At 37.1% G+C, this 18,658-nt stretch overlaps 1 protein-coding gene and 1 pseudogene across 1 annotated transcript; one reads left to right on the forward strand and one right to left on the reverse strand.

The window, feature by feature from the left end:
* The first annotated feature begins 3,715 nt into the window (after window positions 1-3,715).
* On the forward strand, window positions 3,716-7,636 carry LOC144660659 (uncharacterized). Its single transcript, XM_078521341.1, has 2 exons — window positions 3,716-3,869; window positions 6,957-7,636. The coding sequence occupies exons 1-2, from the start codon at window positions 3,818-3,820 to the stop codon at window positions 7,328-7,330; spliced, it is 426 nt and encodes a 141-aa protein (XP_078377467.1). The 5' UTR covers window positions 3,716-3,817; the 3' UTR covers window positions 7,331-7,636.
* Window positions 7,637-10,127: 2,491 nt separating this feature from the next.
* LOC144661733 (uncharacterized) lies at window positions 10,128-15,694 on the reverse strand (annotated as a pseudogene).
* Window positions 15,695-18,658: the final 2,964 nt, after the last annotated feature.

Below are 18,658 nucleotides of genomic sequence, written 5' to 3' on the forward strand. Positions count from 1 at the left end.
CTTTAGACACATTAATAAAGTCATTCATTCATTCATTCATTCCTCGGGCTATTAACATTAATATGCATTCGATTTGATGTTCTAAAATTAGTAGATTACCGACAGTTGCATTTAAGCGCGAACACATCGTGAAAAAAAAACGCGATTTGAGTGAATATCAAAAGTTGCATGATTGATTATCAAACATTTGAGTTACATTTGAAGTTTGTACAACACACCTTGGCCGTGATGGACATAAGGTGGCCAAAGGCGACCAGGGGCAGGCCGGGAAAGACTGGACCCCAAGGGCCACCAGAAGGAAGGAAAGAAGCAAAGGTAGAGCCTGGTGTCCAGGGCCCGCGGGCCAAAAAGGAGAGAAGGGAGAAAGGTGACAGTGGAACTCCAGGAACACCTCGGATAGTACTACCAAGCATTGCTTCTGACCATGTGAGACTTTTTAATTTTTATAGTCAGACAAGCCTTAAAAATATCGATTGATCTTTATGATAACGGAAAAAATGGTTTTTACTCTAGAGTCATGGAAAATAAATGAATACTATAATTTTTATGACATTAACTATAGTTCATTGAATGATTGTAAAATTAAACAATATATTAATATCATGAAACAGAAGTATATTTCACACTGGAACCAAACCCTACAAAACTTGCAAAAACTTAATTTTTATAACACTATAAAAAACAATTATAGCCCTTCTACCTACTTAGATTTAACAAGAAGGAACCCTTTAAGGAAAACATTAGTAAAACTGAGAATAAGCTGTCACAAACTTAGGATCGAAACTGGTAGATACGACAATATACCTCGCAATGAAAGACTATGCAACTTCTGCAATTGCAACAAAATTGAAGATGAAACTCACCTTTTGTTAGATTGCCCAGCTTATTCTCAGGTACGAGACATGTTCTTCTCTAAAATAGAACCCAAACTCCCATTACTTCGACTACTACCAGCCCTTTGCACTGCTTGCACTGCTTTGGGACCATCTTTAGTTATTGTAGTCTATTGTAACGTACGTGAATTAATATTTTCTGAATGTAATGCGGACTCTCAAAGACTGAAAATACTGAAACTCAGTTATGAAATGGGTGTAAACAATGGAGTGGTTGACGTTCATGCAAACTAAAAAGCAATCTTACTCAGTGAACAAAAACTAATTGAACGGAACGACTTCAGTAAAGCTGGTTTATTACTGAAATATCACTTAAGCTTACATTCACTAGAAATAGCTCCTGCTTAATAAAGCTAAATGTGGCGCAAATTATATTAAAGGCAGTAGCAATTCAGTGTTTAAAAACCTTAGATCGGATAAATCACTCTAGTGAAATTAAGCCTACCGATAGCCACAGACAAAGTGTATTTACAGTAGCTTAACCCTTGCTCGTTTCTACTGAAGTACACATTTTGTACTGTTTACGTAACTGTTGAACAGCTTTACAACCTTCACGAAGAAACGCTACAAGAGCGCATGCAGACAGCATGATGACGCTGACCATTGGTATTTTGGCTCCATTGCAATAATTGCCAGTGCAGCAGTGAAGGTCGCACGCGGCGGGATCACCCGCGGGATCACCAAACGCGCACGAGATAGATAGATCACTTTTGCAGATATATCAATCGATACATCCTTCACGGTACTCTATTGTTACATTACCACCCTTTTCGTTTACAGTCTGTTTGAAACAGCTGTCTCCCACAAGACAGTAAACCAGTTAAATCTTTTCTTAGCACATTCATTCGAGTCCTTGGCGGAACGGCACTCGTAGCACTTTAAGCCATATACTGCCGGAAAATGAAAATTTAAATACCTCTCTAAATATAATCTACGCACAAAAGCCTCAAAAACCAAAGAAGCTGAGGTTTTTATACAGCTATTTCTTGCCGGGCACACATGATGTTTCATCTGGCTAACTTAACACACAAGCACTAAGTTATTTATGTTCTACCAAAGGCTAGATAAACATTTGGCTTAAAGATATTTATTTTTAATTTAAAATTTAAATGCTAACTGACAGCGTTTCCCTTTAAACAGCTTAATTTCCCGATATCAACTAAAAGGGACGACGAAAATAGACAGCTGTTACCCGGCATATGATCATGTCGCGATCACGTAACTTGGAAATTTCCGCACGTTTAGAGGATAAGATCACGGGATAGTTTTCTTTTTGCGAGAATTTCCTTACTTGACTGTTTTTCTTTATGTGCCTTGCTGTCTCCCACAAGACAGTAAACTTTATATCTTTTTTAAGCACATTCATTCGAGTCCTTGGCGGAACGGCACTCGTAGCACTTTAAGCCATAAACTGCCGGAGAATGAATAATTTAATTACCTCTGAATATAATCTACGCACAAAACCCTAAAAAACCAAAAAAACGCAGGTTTTTATTCAGCTATCATGCCCTTACAAATGATATTTCATCTGGCTGGCTAACTTAACGCGCAAGCACCAACTTATTTATGTTCTTCCAAAGGATATATATGCAAGCAATTTATAATTTAAAGGCTAACTGACAGCGTTTTTCTTTAAACAGCTTAATTTTTCGATATTTACTTAAAATTAAAAAGGGACGACGAGAATGGACAGCTGTTACCATATGATCGTGTCGCGATCACGTAACTTGGAAATTTCCGCACATTTAGAGGATAACATCAGGGGATAGGTTTTTTTGGCGAGAATTTCCATACTTAACCGTTTCTCTTTATGAAAGTTTCTCTTTATGAAAGTTTCCTTTTGGACTAGAAAACCGTTTCACCATCTTGTCTACAAACATCACACGCTAAAAGGGACGTAATAATTGTTTATTTTACCAGGTGGTGCAAGAAATTGCCTCGATTTTACGTTCGACCGAATGCATTGTAATGTAGTTTGACTCATTGTGGTTTGACTCGTTTTTCTGTGTTTCAAATGAAAAATATACTGACATAGCACATTTAATTCTGCCCCATGACGCGTATTTGAACTCGATCTCCAAATAATCGAATGCACTGGAAATTTGTTCAGTGTTGCCAGTTGCTGCGCAGGGCACAGAGGAGTCAAGTTTGTCCGCAATTCAAAATCTCTACCGTGCAAAACGACCTTCAAAAGCTTTTCAAAGCGATCGTGTGAGCCGTACGTGATACAACGCCGTCATGCGATACTTGTTTGCAGATTGTGGTGATATGTCAGAATACGATATCACCAGATGATCTGCAAACAAGTATCGCATGACGGCGTTGCATTGTATCACGTACGGCTCACACGATCGCTTTGAAAAGCTTTTGAAGGTCGTTTTGCACGGCACCAATTTATTGTGGCCGGGGTTCGATTCCGGCCCGGCGTCAATGTAGGTTGAGTTTGTTGTTGGTTGTCGTCGATGCTCTGAGGGTTTTCTCCGGGTCTACGGTTTTCCCCCATCCAAAAAAATTAAACACTTCAAATTACAAATTGATCTTCAATGCACGCGCACGTCCTAACGAGCACCTGCGAGCTCTTCTGTGTTACGTGGGTAAACAAATTACATTTACATTTTTCTCAGCCTGTTTTGGAGCGATTAAGGCGAGTTTGCGTTTCTTGGCTCTTAGCAGCAGCATCTCATTTGGTTGCTAAACCTATCATTTTGTTTGAAGCCGCCTGAAGAACAACCCAAAACCACACTGAACGATAAGAACATGATTGACGGCTTTTTCTGGTTACGGATTGGCTAATTTGGGAGTAGCGTGACTCTAGGTGTTGTCATAAACATACTGCCACATGTGAATTACACCCATTCAGTTGGAGCTTCGTTCGCCGTCGTTGAACCAAGTTGGTGTTGTCTAAGTTTGAGTCATTTCTAACCATGAAGATCCTTGCCGTTGCTATTCTGGTGTTTTGCACATTCATCTGTGCTGGTAAGTTCCAAATTTTTGGTCTTGAACAAAATTTTTAGTCTCTAGACTTCTAATTTCAAGTTACTGTCGCGACGATGTAACGGAATATTTTACGCACGCTGCAGCACGCTAGCGTGAAACACGCAAAGGTTAGCTTTAGTTTGGTTTCCTTTGTGTTGTGGTTATATTTTGAGGCTAGTTGTCGGAAAAGTATCTTATTGCGAGAACACAAAATGTGAAAATGCTCAGTGTTACCTTGCCATATGCATGAAACAAGGCGTTGGTTCGGTTTATTAAAAACAGTTAGGTTGGCAGTCTTATATCTTTCCTTTACAATTTGCCAAACTAGGTATCGTTGAAACAGTGCTGCAAAAGCTAACAACACAGCGAAAGTTGTGTTCGCTAAAACTCGACAATGTAGGTATAAAATAATGATTTACACGGTATCAAAAAGCCTATTCAAACTTGCAAATTGCAAACAGCGCCCAGAAATATTGTGCGCCTTTACACGCGGAACGTTACTCGCTACAGTTCTCATTGAAAGTTTTGCTCGTTGTCTTAATCGCCAGAAAAAACATTGATAAAGATTGTTCAGTTAATAATGGTGAAGTTTATAAGAGTAGTGATGCCTTGCGCTCATTCGTGTAATGATTTTTTTTGCTGTCGTGACTTGGATCAGTGTAGGAACATGTCAGAGAGCACGCAATTTTGGCCCGAAAATGTTTTGTTAATGGCTCACTTAAATTTGTTGAAGTGGTTCCCTTCTGTGCGGTACTCCCCAGAGAGCAATATTCACAGGACACAGAGGAGTCAAGTTTGTCCGCAATTTAAAATCTCTACCGTGCAAAATGGAATGCTGGAATGTAAGCAGAAGATACTCATCTTGAATACGCCTGATAGCATCATGAGCCCAATACCAGCTTGTCTTAAAATAGATTTGGAAGATATAGGCAAATGGCTGATTGGAACGGTGAATTTTATGTAAATATGACTAAGCTTAGGTCATTTGGTTCGTGACGAAAGCCTAATGGTATATATAATGTGTGGCCTTAATGATAGGTTCAACAACAACAACAACAACCTTTACAAAAAATAAATATTTTAATACAGGAATGGCAAGACCGTAGCTGGTAACATTCTACCCAGAATAACTAAAGAAACTATTTTAGTTGGGTGACTGACCTTACAATTTGAAACGAAAATTGGTCAATATATTTAGAAATAAATGGAGAAAAATGATTACACAGAAAAAGAAACTCAGCTCCTCGGCCAGAAACCACACAAGAGTGATGTAGCAACGTTATCAAATTTATATTATGGTTTTGATATTTTTAATGGTTTTAATATTTTTAACTCTTTTTAGGTGCCTATTATTATATCATATTATTATATTAGTATACAAATTTACTATACTATACACATTTACATATTTACATAGATAATTATATAATTTGTTTTCCCTTTTATACAGTTTTACGTTCACGCACACGTTTTAACTACCGCTTGCGCTCCTAGGTGTCGCGTGGGTAAATAAAGTATTGTTGTTGTTGTTGTTGTTGTTATACAAGCCCCGGTTGTTCAAAGAGTGGATAACGCTATCCACCGGATAAATCGCTATCCAGTGGATAAGTGCTAAAAAAACATACTACGCTATCCACTGGGTTGAGATTTATCCCATGGTTAACAACTATTCGCCGAAGTGGAGGTGGCTAGTGGTGGATATTTACCGAGACGCGAATGTTTTAGTATATACTAAAACAGTGAGTTAATATAGCTCGAAAGGATGATTTTTGACTAGTTTATTCCTGTCAAAGATTACAATTTGGTCGCGCGCGTTGCTCGGAGGTGAATAGCAAAGGATATCTGGAGTTTGGTTAGCCAATCAGTGCGCGCCAAAAACGCTATCCACTGTTTTAGTATATACTCAGTAATTAACAATTATCCTGCGATTCGCGGGTTGTTTTTTTGGGGGGGGGTTGTTTTTTGATTTTTTTTTTTTTTTTTTTTTAAAAAATTTTTTTTTTTTTTTTTTTGTTTTTTTTTTTTTTTGGGCGCGCGGGGGGGTTAAATAGTGTTATCCACCCTTTGAACAACCGAGGCCAGGTGAAAAAATCCCGAGGGTACTCCCCCATAAAAATGTCCGGGGTGCTCGTCGTACCTTTCAGGGGTAAAATCTGTGGATTGGTACCGCTTAGGGTGCTAAAACTTAAAATGACCGCCGCTAGATTAGGCTTTGGTAGATTGTGTTAGCATAATTTTTGGCATAATTGGAGATAAAAAGCATAATTTGTGAAATGAGCACTGCCACGGCATAATTAGCAATTTTTAGCACTTTTTGGAGCATAAATTCATAAAATTTAGTAAATATGGTGTACTTTCTACAGAAATAAATGAAATTTAGGTAGTTTGTTCTTGCAATGCGTGTTTTAGCTTTACAATTGTGATTGTTAAGTCGTTGGAGGCATTTTACAAACGGTTCAGAGATGCGAGCAGCTAATTTGCACAGCTGACGGCCGTGACAAACTGCCATAAAACACAAATAAATTTGCAACAACAGTTTATTTGAAAAACATCATAATTTTGTGTCGTTATTGCGCACCTCTATGTACAGAATCTACGTCATTTTGTGAGCATAATTTCGCAAATCAGAAGCATGATTGTGGAATTCAGGCATAAGGTGTTGGAAAGGGTCGTCTTTGTTATTTTAGGAATGGCACCTCTTAAGGTGAAAATGAATTAGGGTCACGCCGTCAAAAGGAGATCTTGATACAGTGGAACCTCAATTTAACGAACCTCTATATAACGAAGTCCTCGGTATAACGAACGACATTCTTCGCCTCAGCAAAAGTGAAATATATGGAAAATAACCCTGATGTAACGAAACCTCGATTTCGCGAACATATTTTGCCAGTCCCTTGGCCCTTCGTTATATCGAGGTTCCACTGTACCTCTTAGGAGTGTATTCGAAATTTTCCAATGAGCACCCCCGTTATTTTTATAGGGGATTAGTCCCCGGGAAATAAATATCATTAACGACCCCGAATTATTTTATTTGCAATATTTTAATTTGCCTAATTGAATAATTAACGTAAAGTTTTTATTTTACAGCCTTTTCCTTCAAGTGCTACCAATGCCCAACCACAGCAATTCCAGACGGTAAAGCCTACAGCACGGATCAATGTGAAAAGGATCAGAAAACGATGGATTGCCCCGCCAACAATACCTGTTTCAAGTCTCATGGCACCACAACAGATGACATTGAAAGAGAAGCGAGAGGATGCATGCTTAAACAAGAATGTGAGGTGTTAAAGAACCTTTGTGAAAAAGGGACCGACGAGCAAAAGAAGGCATTGAAAATAAAAGAATGCGTAGCAGCTTGCTGCGTGAGTGATGGCGACACACCCTGTAACAGCGGCTTCACCGTCTCCATTAACATGATGATGATCATGTTTGCTGTCCTGTGCAGTTTGAAGCTGTTCTAAACACGCGCAGATTGCCATCACAGCTTTCATTTTTACTTGTAGATGCAAAGCCCTGTAGTGTTATAATTAAATCGCTTTTGAACAGTTATCAAGACACGAATTAAACTGCATTATTTTTTTTGGAATAGCAACTTAAATTAAAATTTAAGTAACACTAGAAGTCTATGATATACTTCTAAGAACTATATATCTACAATGTGCTCAAAAACCTAAGAACTAGATCTTTTTTTGAGTTTTTTTTTTCTTTCTGATAAATCGCTTTTTCTTGTACACAATGATGTTAATTAAAACATGCTGCTGTTCCTACCTGGGTTGTTTTGTCTGGGTATATTTGACATACGTGAGGAGCGGTGGCCTTTGAGCCCTGGCCAAGATGACTGCCAGTTAGTTCTTGGGCTAGACACTTCACTCTCATACTGCCTCTCTCCACCCAGGTGAAAAATGGATACCGGCAAATTTACTGCTGGGGGTAACCCTGCGATGGACTAGCATCCCATCCAGGGGGAGTAGAAATTCTCCTAGTCGCTTCACGCAACTGAAATCGGGTACAGTGCGGGTTAGCACTTTGCCCGAACGCAGAGTTAACGTTAGCTTACCTATATATGACATACAGTACGATATATGAACCTTCTGTTAGTTTTGTATATGTTGAATTGTGGTTTAAATTTATATTTGGTTTAAAATTTAAAATTATTAAACTTTGATTATAAGTATGATTGATTGCCCTGACGATGAGTTCTTCTCAGATCCGCGCAAGCTTTTTAATCCGGAACGTGTATATAACGGCAATTTAATAAGATCTCTGGTACCATCCGCGTAAGAAATGTTTATGTTGAATTCGGTGGAAGTGAATCGACCTATTGATATTTTGAAGAAACGCTTTTTGAAAAAGGTAAACAACATTCACAATTAAGAAGCACTCGTTTTTAATTGTCCACCATAAAAAGCAATCTATATTGATGTTCACTTTTAAAGTTTACGAGGCTTTCATGTATAAACATTAATACTCTGCGGGAATAATTGTCGAATTGTTTTCATTAAAACGAAAAAGGAAAAAGGACAACGATTTGAATATTTTGTTTTATTACGTAGGCAACAGCATGATTACCGCAAATTATACTCCTACACAATATTCATCGAAACAACTGTCAAACAGGCATTGTGGCTGTTTCTATCTAGAGTGTAAACAGTAACGGGCTGATATAATTCTCACGCAATCTAATAAGGCATTTATGTTATGAAGTGCGATGATAAATTCATCACGCTGTCTTGTATGTTCTTAAATGCTTTCCTTGATATCGAGCCTCTTTCCCGAGGCCCTCGGATAAGGAAGAAAACGCAAAAATAGGAGCGAGCGAGGGAAAAAAGGGGGCGGGCTTGGGGAAGAAAAACCATTCCGCCCTCGTGTTTTTTTTTTTCGTCGCTCGCTCGCACGGTTTTCGCGTTTTCTCCAAAATGCACAAAACTGCAGCAGGCTAGTTAGTATCTTGATATTAATTATTGATTGAGAGTTCCTTTCGGCGAAAAGCTCATAACATTGCTTAACAGTAAACTTTTACTTGATATAATCCCGAAGCAATGAATTTAGGTGAATCGCCAAGGCAAATGCAAGAGAAAATGACATCATTTGAGAAAATAAATCGCTTTTCGTTTCAAAAAATTTCAACGGTCTTTCCAAAACTAATGTTTTCATTACGTGATAACAATTCACATCTCCTCTTCGACAGCTTATGAATATAAAATTGACTTATTAATGGTTAATTCGTTGAACAAAAAATTAGGGGGCGAATTTGACAAGCATTCATCAAGTATATTGGGGTTTCTGTTTTTCGTCGGCCCGGTCGTCAACACATATACATGTATTTCGATTCAGTGTTTATCAATTTCACATCAATAATTTCCATTCCACAGATAACAGAGCCAGGATTTCGCTGAGTTAACAGAAAAATATAACCAAGTTTAGGTCAATTGGTTCGTGACGAAAGCCCAATGGTATATATCATTTGTGGTCTTAATGATAGCCTAAGGAATTATTTCTAGTTTTAAGGTGATACGTAAATTTTAGTTGAAAGTTGTAATAAGGCAAGGAGCTTTCTTCATTCCAAAGGTTACATGCAGGTGTTAACAAAAACATCACAAACTGAATGCGTTTATTTTCCTTCAGTTTGCAAATAATGAATATTTTAATACAGGAATGGCAAGACCGTAGCTGGTAAAATTCTGCCCAGAATAATTAAAGAAACTATTTTAGCTGAGTGGCTGACCTTACAATTTGAAGCGAATTGGTCAATATATTAAGAAATCAAAGGCTCATTGAGCCACGACTGAATTTTTTTAGCATTATTTGCATTTGATTTCCATTTTTTGAGTATGTATGAGCAGCAGGTGTTTCAAAATACTTCTTTTTTGCACTTAAGAGCAGAAACGAGAAAACATGACGATGTGCGACAGTTGAATCGAACATGTTCGTTGCATATTGCAAGCATGGATGAAAACATTTTTCTGGTTCTGGTTGTCCAAGAAAGATTTGGAAATGAATGTGACTAAAACAGTGAAAATCCTTAGTGAATTCAGTATCTAAAACCGGGTTAAAATTGAAAATTGATACCCTTTTTGAACTATTCTGGATGAAACCTATTACTTTGTTAATTCTCAGTTTAGTTTGTTTGGGTTCTGAAAGGTAAAAGAAAAAGGAGTCAATGCAGTGAGCAAAGATGATGGGCCATCTACATATTTTTCAGAATTTTCCTTTCATCCTCTATTTATGTGATGAAACATCTGAGGCATTGGAAGGATCATAAGTAGTGGCAGTGTTATTTACAGATTATTGACCTAAATTTTGTTGTTGATGGAAGTATTGATGTTGACCCTGGGAAGAGGGGAAGGGGGAGGAGGAGAACAGGAGATGTCACACTTATCGGTATTTGGTTTCTGCCTTCCTCTCTGGATAAACATTGATGTGAACATACATGCATAATTTTCGATAAGCTTAAACATGTAGACAGTTTCAGAAAGGAGGGGAAAACAGTGGTTTATACAAAAAGGAATGGCAGAGTGCAAGGGAATGTTAACAGATTGCATAGTGCCCAGCACTTCCCTTTCTTTCTGACCCTGTGATGATCAAAATTGGAGACATTGTGTACATTTTAAATGCATTATTTTCTGTAGAATTTGTTCTATATGTATTACATGATTTTTTCAATGTCGTTTACAGGTTACGGAATAAAGTATTCATATTCCTGAGTGTTGTGTCACATGTATGACAAATGTTGCCAGTCATGCATTGCATCTACTGTAGAGAACACATTTCTAAGATATTTTGCTATAATTAAAGATCAATACTTCTGTTAATTAGATCAGCTCAATTAAAGTCTTGCCTCTCTAAAACAATGACTTGTATTGTTTTACTGTTGCTTTGATGTTGAATGCAGAGCTTTCACCATTTGAGATTTTTTACGTTTTTCTATTTTATTATTCATAACAGGAAAAGAAGGTTCCCCTTTTTATCAGAAATATAGCAAGGTTGCTTTGTAGGGATGCATTTATCGAAACCATTATGACATAATAACTTGCATTTCATATGGTAATTGGAAGGATATACAGTGTCCCTCTTCATTTTTATGCAAGCTGTGTTTGTTCTCAGTATAGTTTGTTAACAAAAAGCTTTCATCTGTAGTTAAGACATAATGAAGGATGTTGTTCTTTCAAGGAATGGAACTCATTCAGTGATAAATGTGCAGGTGTTTCCTGAGTCAGTGTCAAGCTTTGACCTGATTCACAGAAATACTACTTGCTTGGGTATCAGCAGTTGTGGGTCTCACATAAAAATTAATTATCAATATTCCTTCCATACAGTAATTGTGGTGTATTTTTATTTTCTTGGTATGTTTGTAGAAAATTCTGTCAATTGGCAGCCACTTGTAGGTTTCACATATATGTACTTGATGTTCCTTCCATACAGTAATTGTGGTGTATTTTTATTTCTTGGTATGTTCGTAGAAAATTCTGTCAATTGGCAGCCACTTGTAGGTTTCACATACAAGTACTTGATGTTCCTTCCATATGGTAGTAGTTGTATATTTCTATTTCTTGGTATTTTTGTAGGCAGTTCTGCCAATTGGCAGCCAGGATTTCAATTTGTTGCAGCCTCCATATACAGTTACATGTACTGATATCTGTAGTAAAACTTCAATTTTGTGTCATTTGCATAATGGTGTTCATCATATTTCTATAGTACCACGATAGTCTTCCACCTACAAATACACATTGAAGGTGATAGGTTAGAGTGTAAAATAACAAAGTGTATAAATTTTTCTACACTGTACTTAAAATGCTTGTAAACAGTTGTATCTATGATCTATGTAATGTAATGCTTCTCACCTTTGCTCCCCACCCTTCCTCCCCCTTCAAACTCCCAAAATAACAACTTACCTGTTTTGTGTATGGAGGCTGGACATGTCCCTTGTATGGAAGGGATTGAGGAAGGGATGTTATTTTAACATCCCTCCATCACTCTCAGGAAATATTGCAATTTCATGATTTTTCATTTGAAAAATTGATCTTTGCACGTATTGTGCAAATTCTGACAGAGTTCATGCAGTTTGCCATTCAAAATGTGGAACGTTTCATTCTGGAATATTCAGACTGGTCATCTATATGAGACTAACATGAATGTTTTTTTTATTTATTTACCGAAGTGTGCCATGCCAGGTATTACCAACTCAAACTATTGATAACATTCTGCCCCATCATTTACTTAACTGGGCAAACTTGTTTTTGTAATGTGGCAAATAAATAATGATCATTATGATTGATTTAACACCACACTCAGATTGAAGTAAATACAAATTATTACACTCTTTAATTGTCAGTGCAAAAGCAATTGTCTTATTTGCTTGTGATTTAAAAAGCTGTGAAATACATTAAGATTCATTTTTATTTGAATTACTTACTATGTAAAAGTACAATGTAGTTACTTTATTGGTCTTCATTAGCTGTATAGTTCAAAATCTTATCTCAGATGCATCATAGTATTAAAGGGAAAGTTAATTTGGAAAATGATATGTTCACAAAGCTTTCAGGGAAATGAAGATGGGCTTATGATCACTGTAGTAGGACTCTAGGGTACCTGCAGATTGTACAATTTGTGGTACATTTGTGTAAATATGATCTATTTGTGTACGGTAGTCAGTTGTATACTGGTTGATCAACTGATTGTATCCTCTGTCTGTTATCAAACATTTTTTGAGAGCGTTTTGTTCTGTAGTCTCCTGCATTAGATTGATATTGAAATCCCCAAGGATTACAGTCGGTATGGCAGGGTTTGTCAATACTGAGTTATGAAGATGAGTGAGTGCATCAATGAACTGCGAAATTGAAACATTATTTTTAGACCGATAGATACCAACCACATGAAAATTTGGAATTGGATGGCTTAGAACCATAACAGTTATTTCTACATTATTAAAGTTGAACCTGTATGGAATTTCAATACAACTCAAATCATTCTTTATGTACACGGCAGTTCCATAGCAAGTTCTTAAGGTAGAGTGATTGAAGTCATTTCTGTAAAGTGTAAATCCGCTCAGCTGGTATGTTTCATCCCTATCTGACAAACAAAGCTTTGTTTCAACAAAAATATTGACATCAGATTTTTGAATGTTGTAATCACTTCGCACATCCTCTATGTGGAGGTGGAGAGATCTTACATTCTGAAACAAGATTGTTTTTGTTTGTGGAGAATCTACATGTACAGTCTCTAAAACTGCTAAAGGCCTGAGGCTTGCTTCTTTTCTAAGTCTGCTCATTTCATTTTTTACTTTTTCGCTTACCTTAATTTTGTTTTCATTCAATTTGAGAATACTAAGTGCAGAACTGTTTCTTACTCTGCTTAAGCCAACGTAATGCATGTGCTCCCTTGTGGATGCTGGAAAATCAACAACTGCTTCATCTAATGTGTCACCTTGACAACGGTGAATAGTCTTGGCAGCAGCAGGTCTAAGTGGAAATTGTCGCCTAAGAATTTGAACTTGACATTTTTTACTGATTCGGAATTGTCTTGTTACTTCTAAAACTGGTGTCCAGTCTTTATTTATGTTTGTTTTGTACAAATGTGCATTTTCTCTGCGCTGCTTTCTGCCTATTTCAGAATGTGGAAATGACACCCAAATAATACTTGGCCTGGTGGAATTGTCAACTCTGTAATCTATGTTCTCTATGACACACTCTGCACCATTAGTGAGTCCATCAGTAACATCAATATTAGTTGTCAAGTCATATTTTGCGTCAGTTGCTATCGACACTAATGAATATAAGCCCATTGTCTTTGTGGGGTCATCTGGGATTTTATTTTTCATTTGTTTCTTAAGATCATCAGACATATCTCCCACTAAAATGTCCACAGCCTTGATCTGAGCTTTATCAGTTTTTGAGAGAGTATACAGGGCATTGTTGTGAGCATCTACTGATGCATTTGTAGTAAACAAATGAGTGACATTCATTGGGTAATTATCATTTCCTGGTGTTACATTCAAAAGTCTTTGTTTCAACATGGCTATATCATCTTCAGAGTGCTTTCCCTCTCTCAAGCGATTGAGTAGCTCAGCAAACTGCTTATCATCCTTTTGTCTCATGATTTCTGTTAATTCAAAGAGGGTGAAGTATTCTGTCCAAATGTTACTTGCTAAGTCACCATAGCTCATTTGGGAATTTTCAAAGATCCACTTATCAAAAACTGGCTTCAACTGGAAAAAATCTCCCACAGTTATCAAACTTATTCCACCAAATGGTTCCTTAGTGCCCATAATCTGTTGTAATCTTAAATTCAAAAAGTTGAACATTCCACTTCCAACCATAGAGATCTCATCAATAAATATTGCTTTTAGTTTTATGAGTTGTGTTCTAATGGTATTTAGTCTGTCACTATCCAGTGCACAGTACTCAAAACCTCTATTGGCAGGTATCTTAAAAGCAGAATGCAATGTGTTACCTTTTATATTGAATGCTGCTTTGCCGGTAGGGGCTGTTTTGACAACTTTCACATCATCTGGATTTTCTCCTGCCATAATGTTCAGATATCTTATCAGTGCTTCATACAACGCATTAGTTACGGTACTTTTCCCAACTCCAGCACCTCCACTTAAGAACAATCTTAGAGGGTCATCTTTAGTTTTGACTGAATGTAAGACATGATAAAAAAACTGCCTTTGTTTTTCATTCAAAGAGCGTACAAGTGCATAATAATCGTCATCTGAGACACGCTTTGTAACAAGTTCATCCTGATCATTACTTCTAGGAAAGATACCAATATCATCAAGCAAATCATACTCGCTGTGCTGCTTGTTTTTGCCAGGGTCAAAGCAACCAAATAATTCACTAGGCTTTTCTTTAACAGCACAGTCCTGCTTATTGATATGCTCTGCATTTGGAGCAACATTGTCGAAGTTGCCATGTTCTACATTACTTAGATCCTCCACTGCTTTATCTAGTATTTCTGAATGGCATTCATATTGGTGGCTGTTGTTGAGAACCTCATTCTTAACCTGTTGAAATCGTTCTTGGTAAGTTTTACAGCCATTTATCAAATCCGTACTTTCGTTTCGCCATGGTGTATAAAGCATAAGTTGCTCTCTATAATGATTTTCTGGGTCTTTATCTTTATGGTATCTAACAGATCGGATGATTTTAGCCTTTTTTCGTTTCACTAGTTTCAGACCTCCTTTTAATTTGTATTCTTTTGGTTCATATTCAAGTTCAGTGGCACTGATACTCCTATCAGGGTCATCATCAGTGTTGTCATCAAAATCTCTTTCGGGCAAGAAGTCATCAAGACCTGTGACTAATGGCTTATTACAACTATCAGCATGTTCATCTTTAACACAATTATACCATGCAACAAAGTCAGCCAAGCACAACTTTTCTAATTGTTTTGGTCTTCTTTGATAGCGTTTAATGATGTTGTCAGATTCAATGTCGGGTGAACTGTCAGGCAACTCTTTAAGCTTATCCAATTTCTTTACTAAGAATGTCCTTTCATCTGGAGGTGAGGTGCCAATAAACTGAAAATCTCGGGAGGATCTTCTCAATGGCATTTGCAATACAAGATACACAGCTTCTTGAGCACTTATTTCCACTGCATTTAAAAATTTGTTTCCAATATGCCTTATTCTATTTCTAATATCTTTATCACCAGATTTGGCTTCTTCAGATGCCTTTTCTAGAAGTCTGCTCATACCTCTTTGGCCTTTTGTAATGTAAGAAAGTATGTATGAAGCACATGCATAAGGATCTAGTACATATTGTATGTCCATGTTTGCTTGCCATGCTTTGAGTAAATAAGTGTTATAACTGTTAATCCTTATTTCTGATGGTGCTCTTTTTAGAAATAATGTGTCACGCTTTAGGGTGTGCCTGATAGCTAGGATATAACTTTCTTCAGTTAACTGTAATTTGCTGAGAAAAGTTTGAAATGTGATATCTTCGCCATATTTCATGCTGTCAAGAACCTCTTTTATTTTTTCAGAATTCTCTTTAATCTTTTTCTGGTTTTCTTCATCAATGCAGGAGTTTTCAAGCGGTGTTAAAATCATTGTTCTTGGCATTGGTGGCAATGGGAAATTAAATCTACAAATCTTATTCCCTGCCTTCTTACATGTTTTGGCATGCCTGTGCATCTGTAAGTTGACAAGGTCTTCCATTTCACTAGAACTGTCTGGTTTTTGGCAGGTGATATACTTATCAACAAACTTCTCAATTTCTTCATTAGGATCTTTTTCATATTGTGGGGCTCCTTTCACCCAAAATAAACCATGGATGTGTGGGCTACCTCTTTGCTGAAATTCGACTCTGTAAAAATAATCGGCTATTTCTCCTATTGGTATTGCACTGCACTTTAACACATCACTAATAAATAACTGAACCATGTGATCGAAGTTCCTAGAACAGGTGACAGGATCTTTTTGAATAAGATCTGATTTTTGTTTCCATGTCATTTGCTTGATCTCATCATCAGTGTATTCTTTCTTTTCTACAATTCTGCTTAAAGTTTTAAGTAGATGAGTCCACCTTGTTTCAGCAGCTGAGAAGGAGCAAAACCATGTGGGGTTGCCTAGTTGACGAATCATAGCAAACAAGTCTCTTTTGCACTTCTCAAAATAAGGGGGTGAAGATCTAAGATTCTTTAAAACTCTAAAACCTTCATCAAGATGTACAAGCTTATTAAGATAATCCTCTGACTTCAAGTCACCGGCAGTGTATTTCTTTCCCTTGGTCTTACACTTTCTAAGAGCAATGCATGCACTGTCTTGAATTTGTTTGATTTGCAGTTTTTTTAGCTTAAAGAATATGTTTGGGACAGACATTGCTGCTCTTCTATCCTGACACCTTAATTCCCACTTAGCAACTGTGCTATATGTTACTGGTACTTTTCTTTCATTGTTGTCAGGTCTCCGCTTTCCACAGAATATTGTTGGGAATGATAAATATTCAGAATCTTTATCCATGAATATTCCTAATGGTTTGTTTCCTTCTCCTGGTGCAAATGAAATAATTTTATCTGCATTTTCAGCTACATCTGCTTCCTGTAGTAGTGTATCTGTAATACCTGAAGGGCGTTCGGCAATTTCGCACCAGCCATCGCTATCATCATTATCTATGTCTGGATTATCAACATCAACAGTTGAAATACTGTTTTGGGAATCATGTGTTTTATCCTTTGTGACAGTTTCATTAGTTTGCACATCACAGCTTGATTTGTCAGGATTTTGAAGAAACTCCTTCCATTCTTCATGGGTACTGCATTGTAAACTTATGTTATCTACCCATGCATTTTGCACTTCTATGCCTTCACTTTTGAATAAGTCACTTGTGCCTACAAGATATTTGGCTGCATCTAACACTTTCTTAGGTCTAATGTTTTGAAACTGATAATGATGCTTATAACTGAGACGCCTTTTAAGTTTTATTGGAATGGTATGTGATTCATTGATTGGCCTTGGCAGAGAGTGAATAGTTGAATTTACATCACTTGGTACATTGACAATATTTCCATGAATAGACAACTGGCCACCTCTTGGTAATTCGCGAATTTGCATGAATGGAATACGTGGTGATATTAGCCGTTCCTCTAATGGTGTCAAATTTAACAGTTCAGGCTTCTCAGGAAAACTCATTTTATTGGCTTTAGAACAGCTGGGCAATGTGCCTTTCTTTAGATTTGAATGACAAGTTGTGCAAATCCATTCAGTATTGTCTACACTTGTTACCCCAGTGACACAAGAGTCCACAACACCTTGTGAGCAAGCCTTGTACTTGTTAGAATCACATCTGACTACTGAGGACCTGTACCACAACTGGTCACAACAGGTGCATATGTATTCTGGACCACATTTTATACTTTTGTGGAAGAAATTTACCATAGATATCATACTGTTTTCATTTTTCTGTGCTTGTAACTCATCATCATCAATAATTGTTTCAAGTGATAGATTTTCTGGGTTCTCCGCTTTCCGTTTTCTTTTAGACTGTTTGGCAACTTCCCGTATGAGTTCTGGGTTCTTCGCTTTCCGTTTTCTTTTAGACTGTTTGTCAATTTCCCGTATGAGTTCTGGGTTCTCCGCTTTCCGTTTTCTTTTAGACTGTTTGGCAACTTCCCGTATGAGTTCTGGGTTCTTCGCTTTCCTTTTTCTTTTTGACTGTTTAAAAATTTCCCTCAAATGTTCTGGGTTGGTGATTTTCCTTTTTGAGGCAGCTTTGTTATTTTTCTCCCTAGCTGTTTCAATATTTTTGTGTATTTTCTGCAGTGAATTTTCATTCTCTCTTTTTCTAAATTCTGGATCAGCTCTTCTCTTTTTCATGTATTCTCTAATGTAAGCTCTGCGTTTTTCCTTTCTATCAATTAGGTTGTCTTCAACTGATGTTTGACCACATTTTGTCTTGTTTGTTTTTACTACTGTAGATACATAATGCGTTTCACCTATGTGCCCAATGTAAATGTTTGTGCGTCCTCTCGTTACACTTGCTGGTTGCACAACAGTAACAGGTGCAAAAGTTTCATTTGATTCAGTAATATGAATTGACAAATTCAGACAATTGGCCACTGCTTGAATTATAATCGCATCAGCCCATGTTCCCTCACATGACATATTTCTTAAATATCCTTGCCAAGAATAATCAGTATTACTCTCTATAAATTGTTCAGGGTTATGCTGTAAATACTGAACACCAAGACTACGCACATGAAAATGGTGATTAGGATTATCATACAGTTGATGTGAAACAGCTCGAAAAAAACAGTCACCACCTCCACCAACATCAAGTGCGGCTCTATTT

Source organism: Oculina patagonica, chromosome 7, assembly GCF_052425735.1.
Source record: "Oculina patagonica isolate OP01 chromosome 7, crgOcupat, whole genome shotgun sequence".
NCBI classification, from domain to species: domain Eukaryota; kingdom Metazoa; phylum Cnidaria; class Anthozoa; order Scleractinia; family Oculinidae; genus Oculina; species Oculina patagonica.

What these genes read in the sequence shown, in the direction of transcription:
- LOC144660659 (XM_078521341.1), top strand. Translation starts at nt 3,818, where the DNA reads ATGAAGATCCTTGCCGTTGCTATTCTGGTGTTTTGCACATTCATCTGT. An exon ending in TTGCACATTCATCTGTGCTG is followed by an intron (nt 3,870 to 6,956) that starts GTAAGTTCCAAA and finishes TTTATTTTACAG; the next exon opens with CCTTTTCCTTCAAGTGCTAC.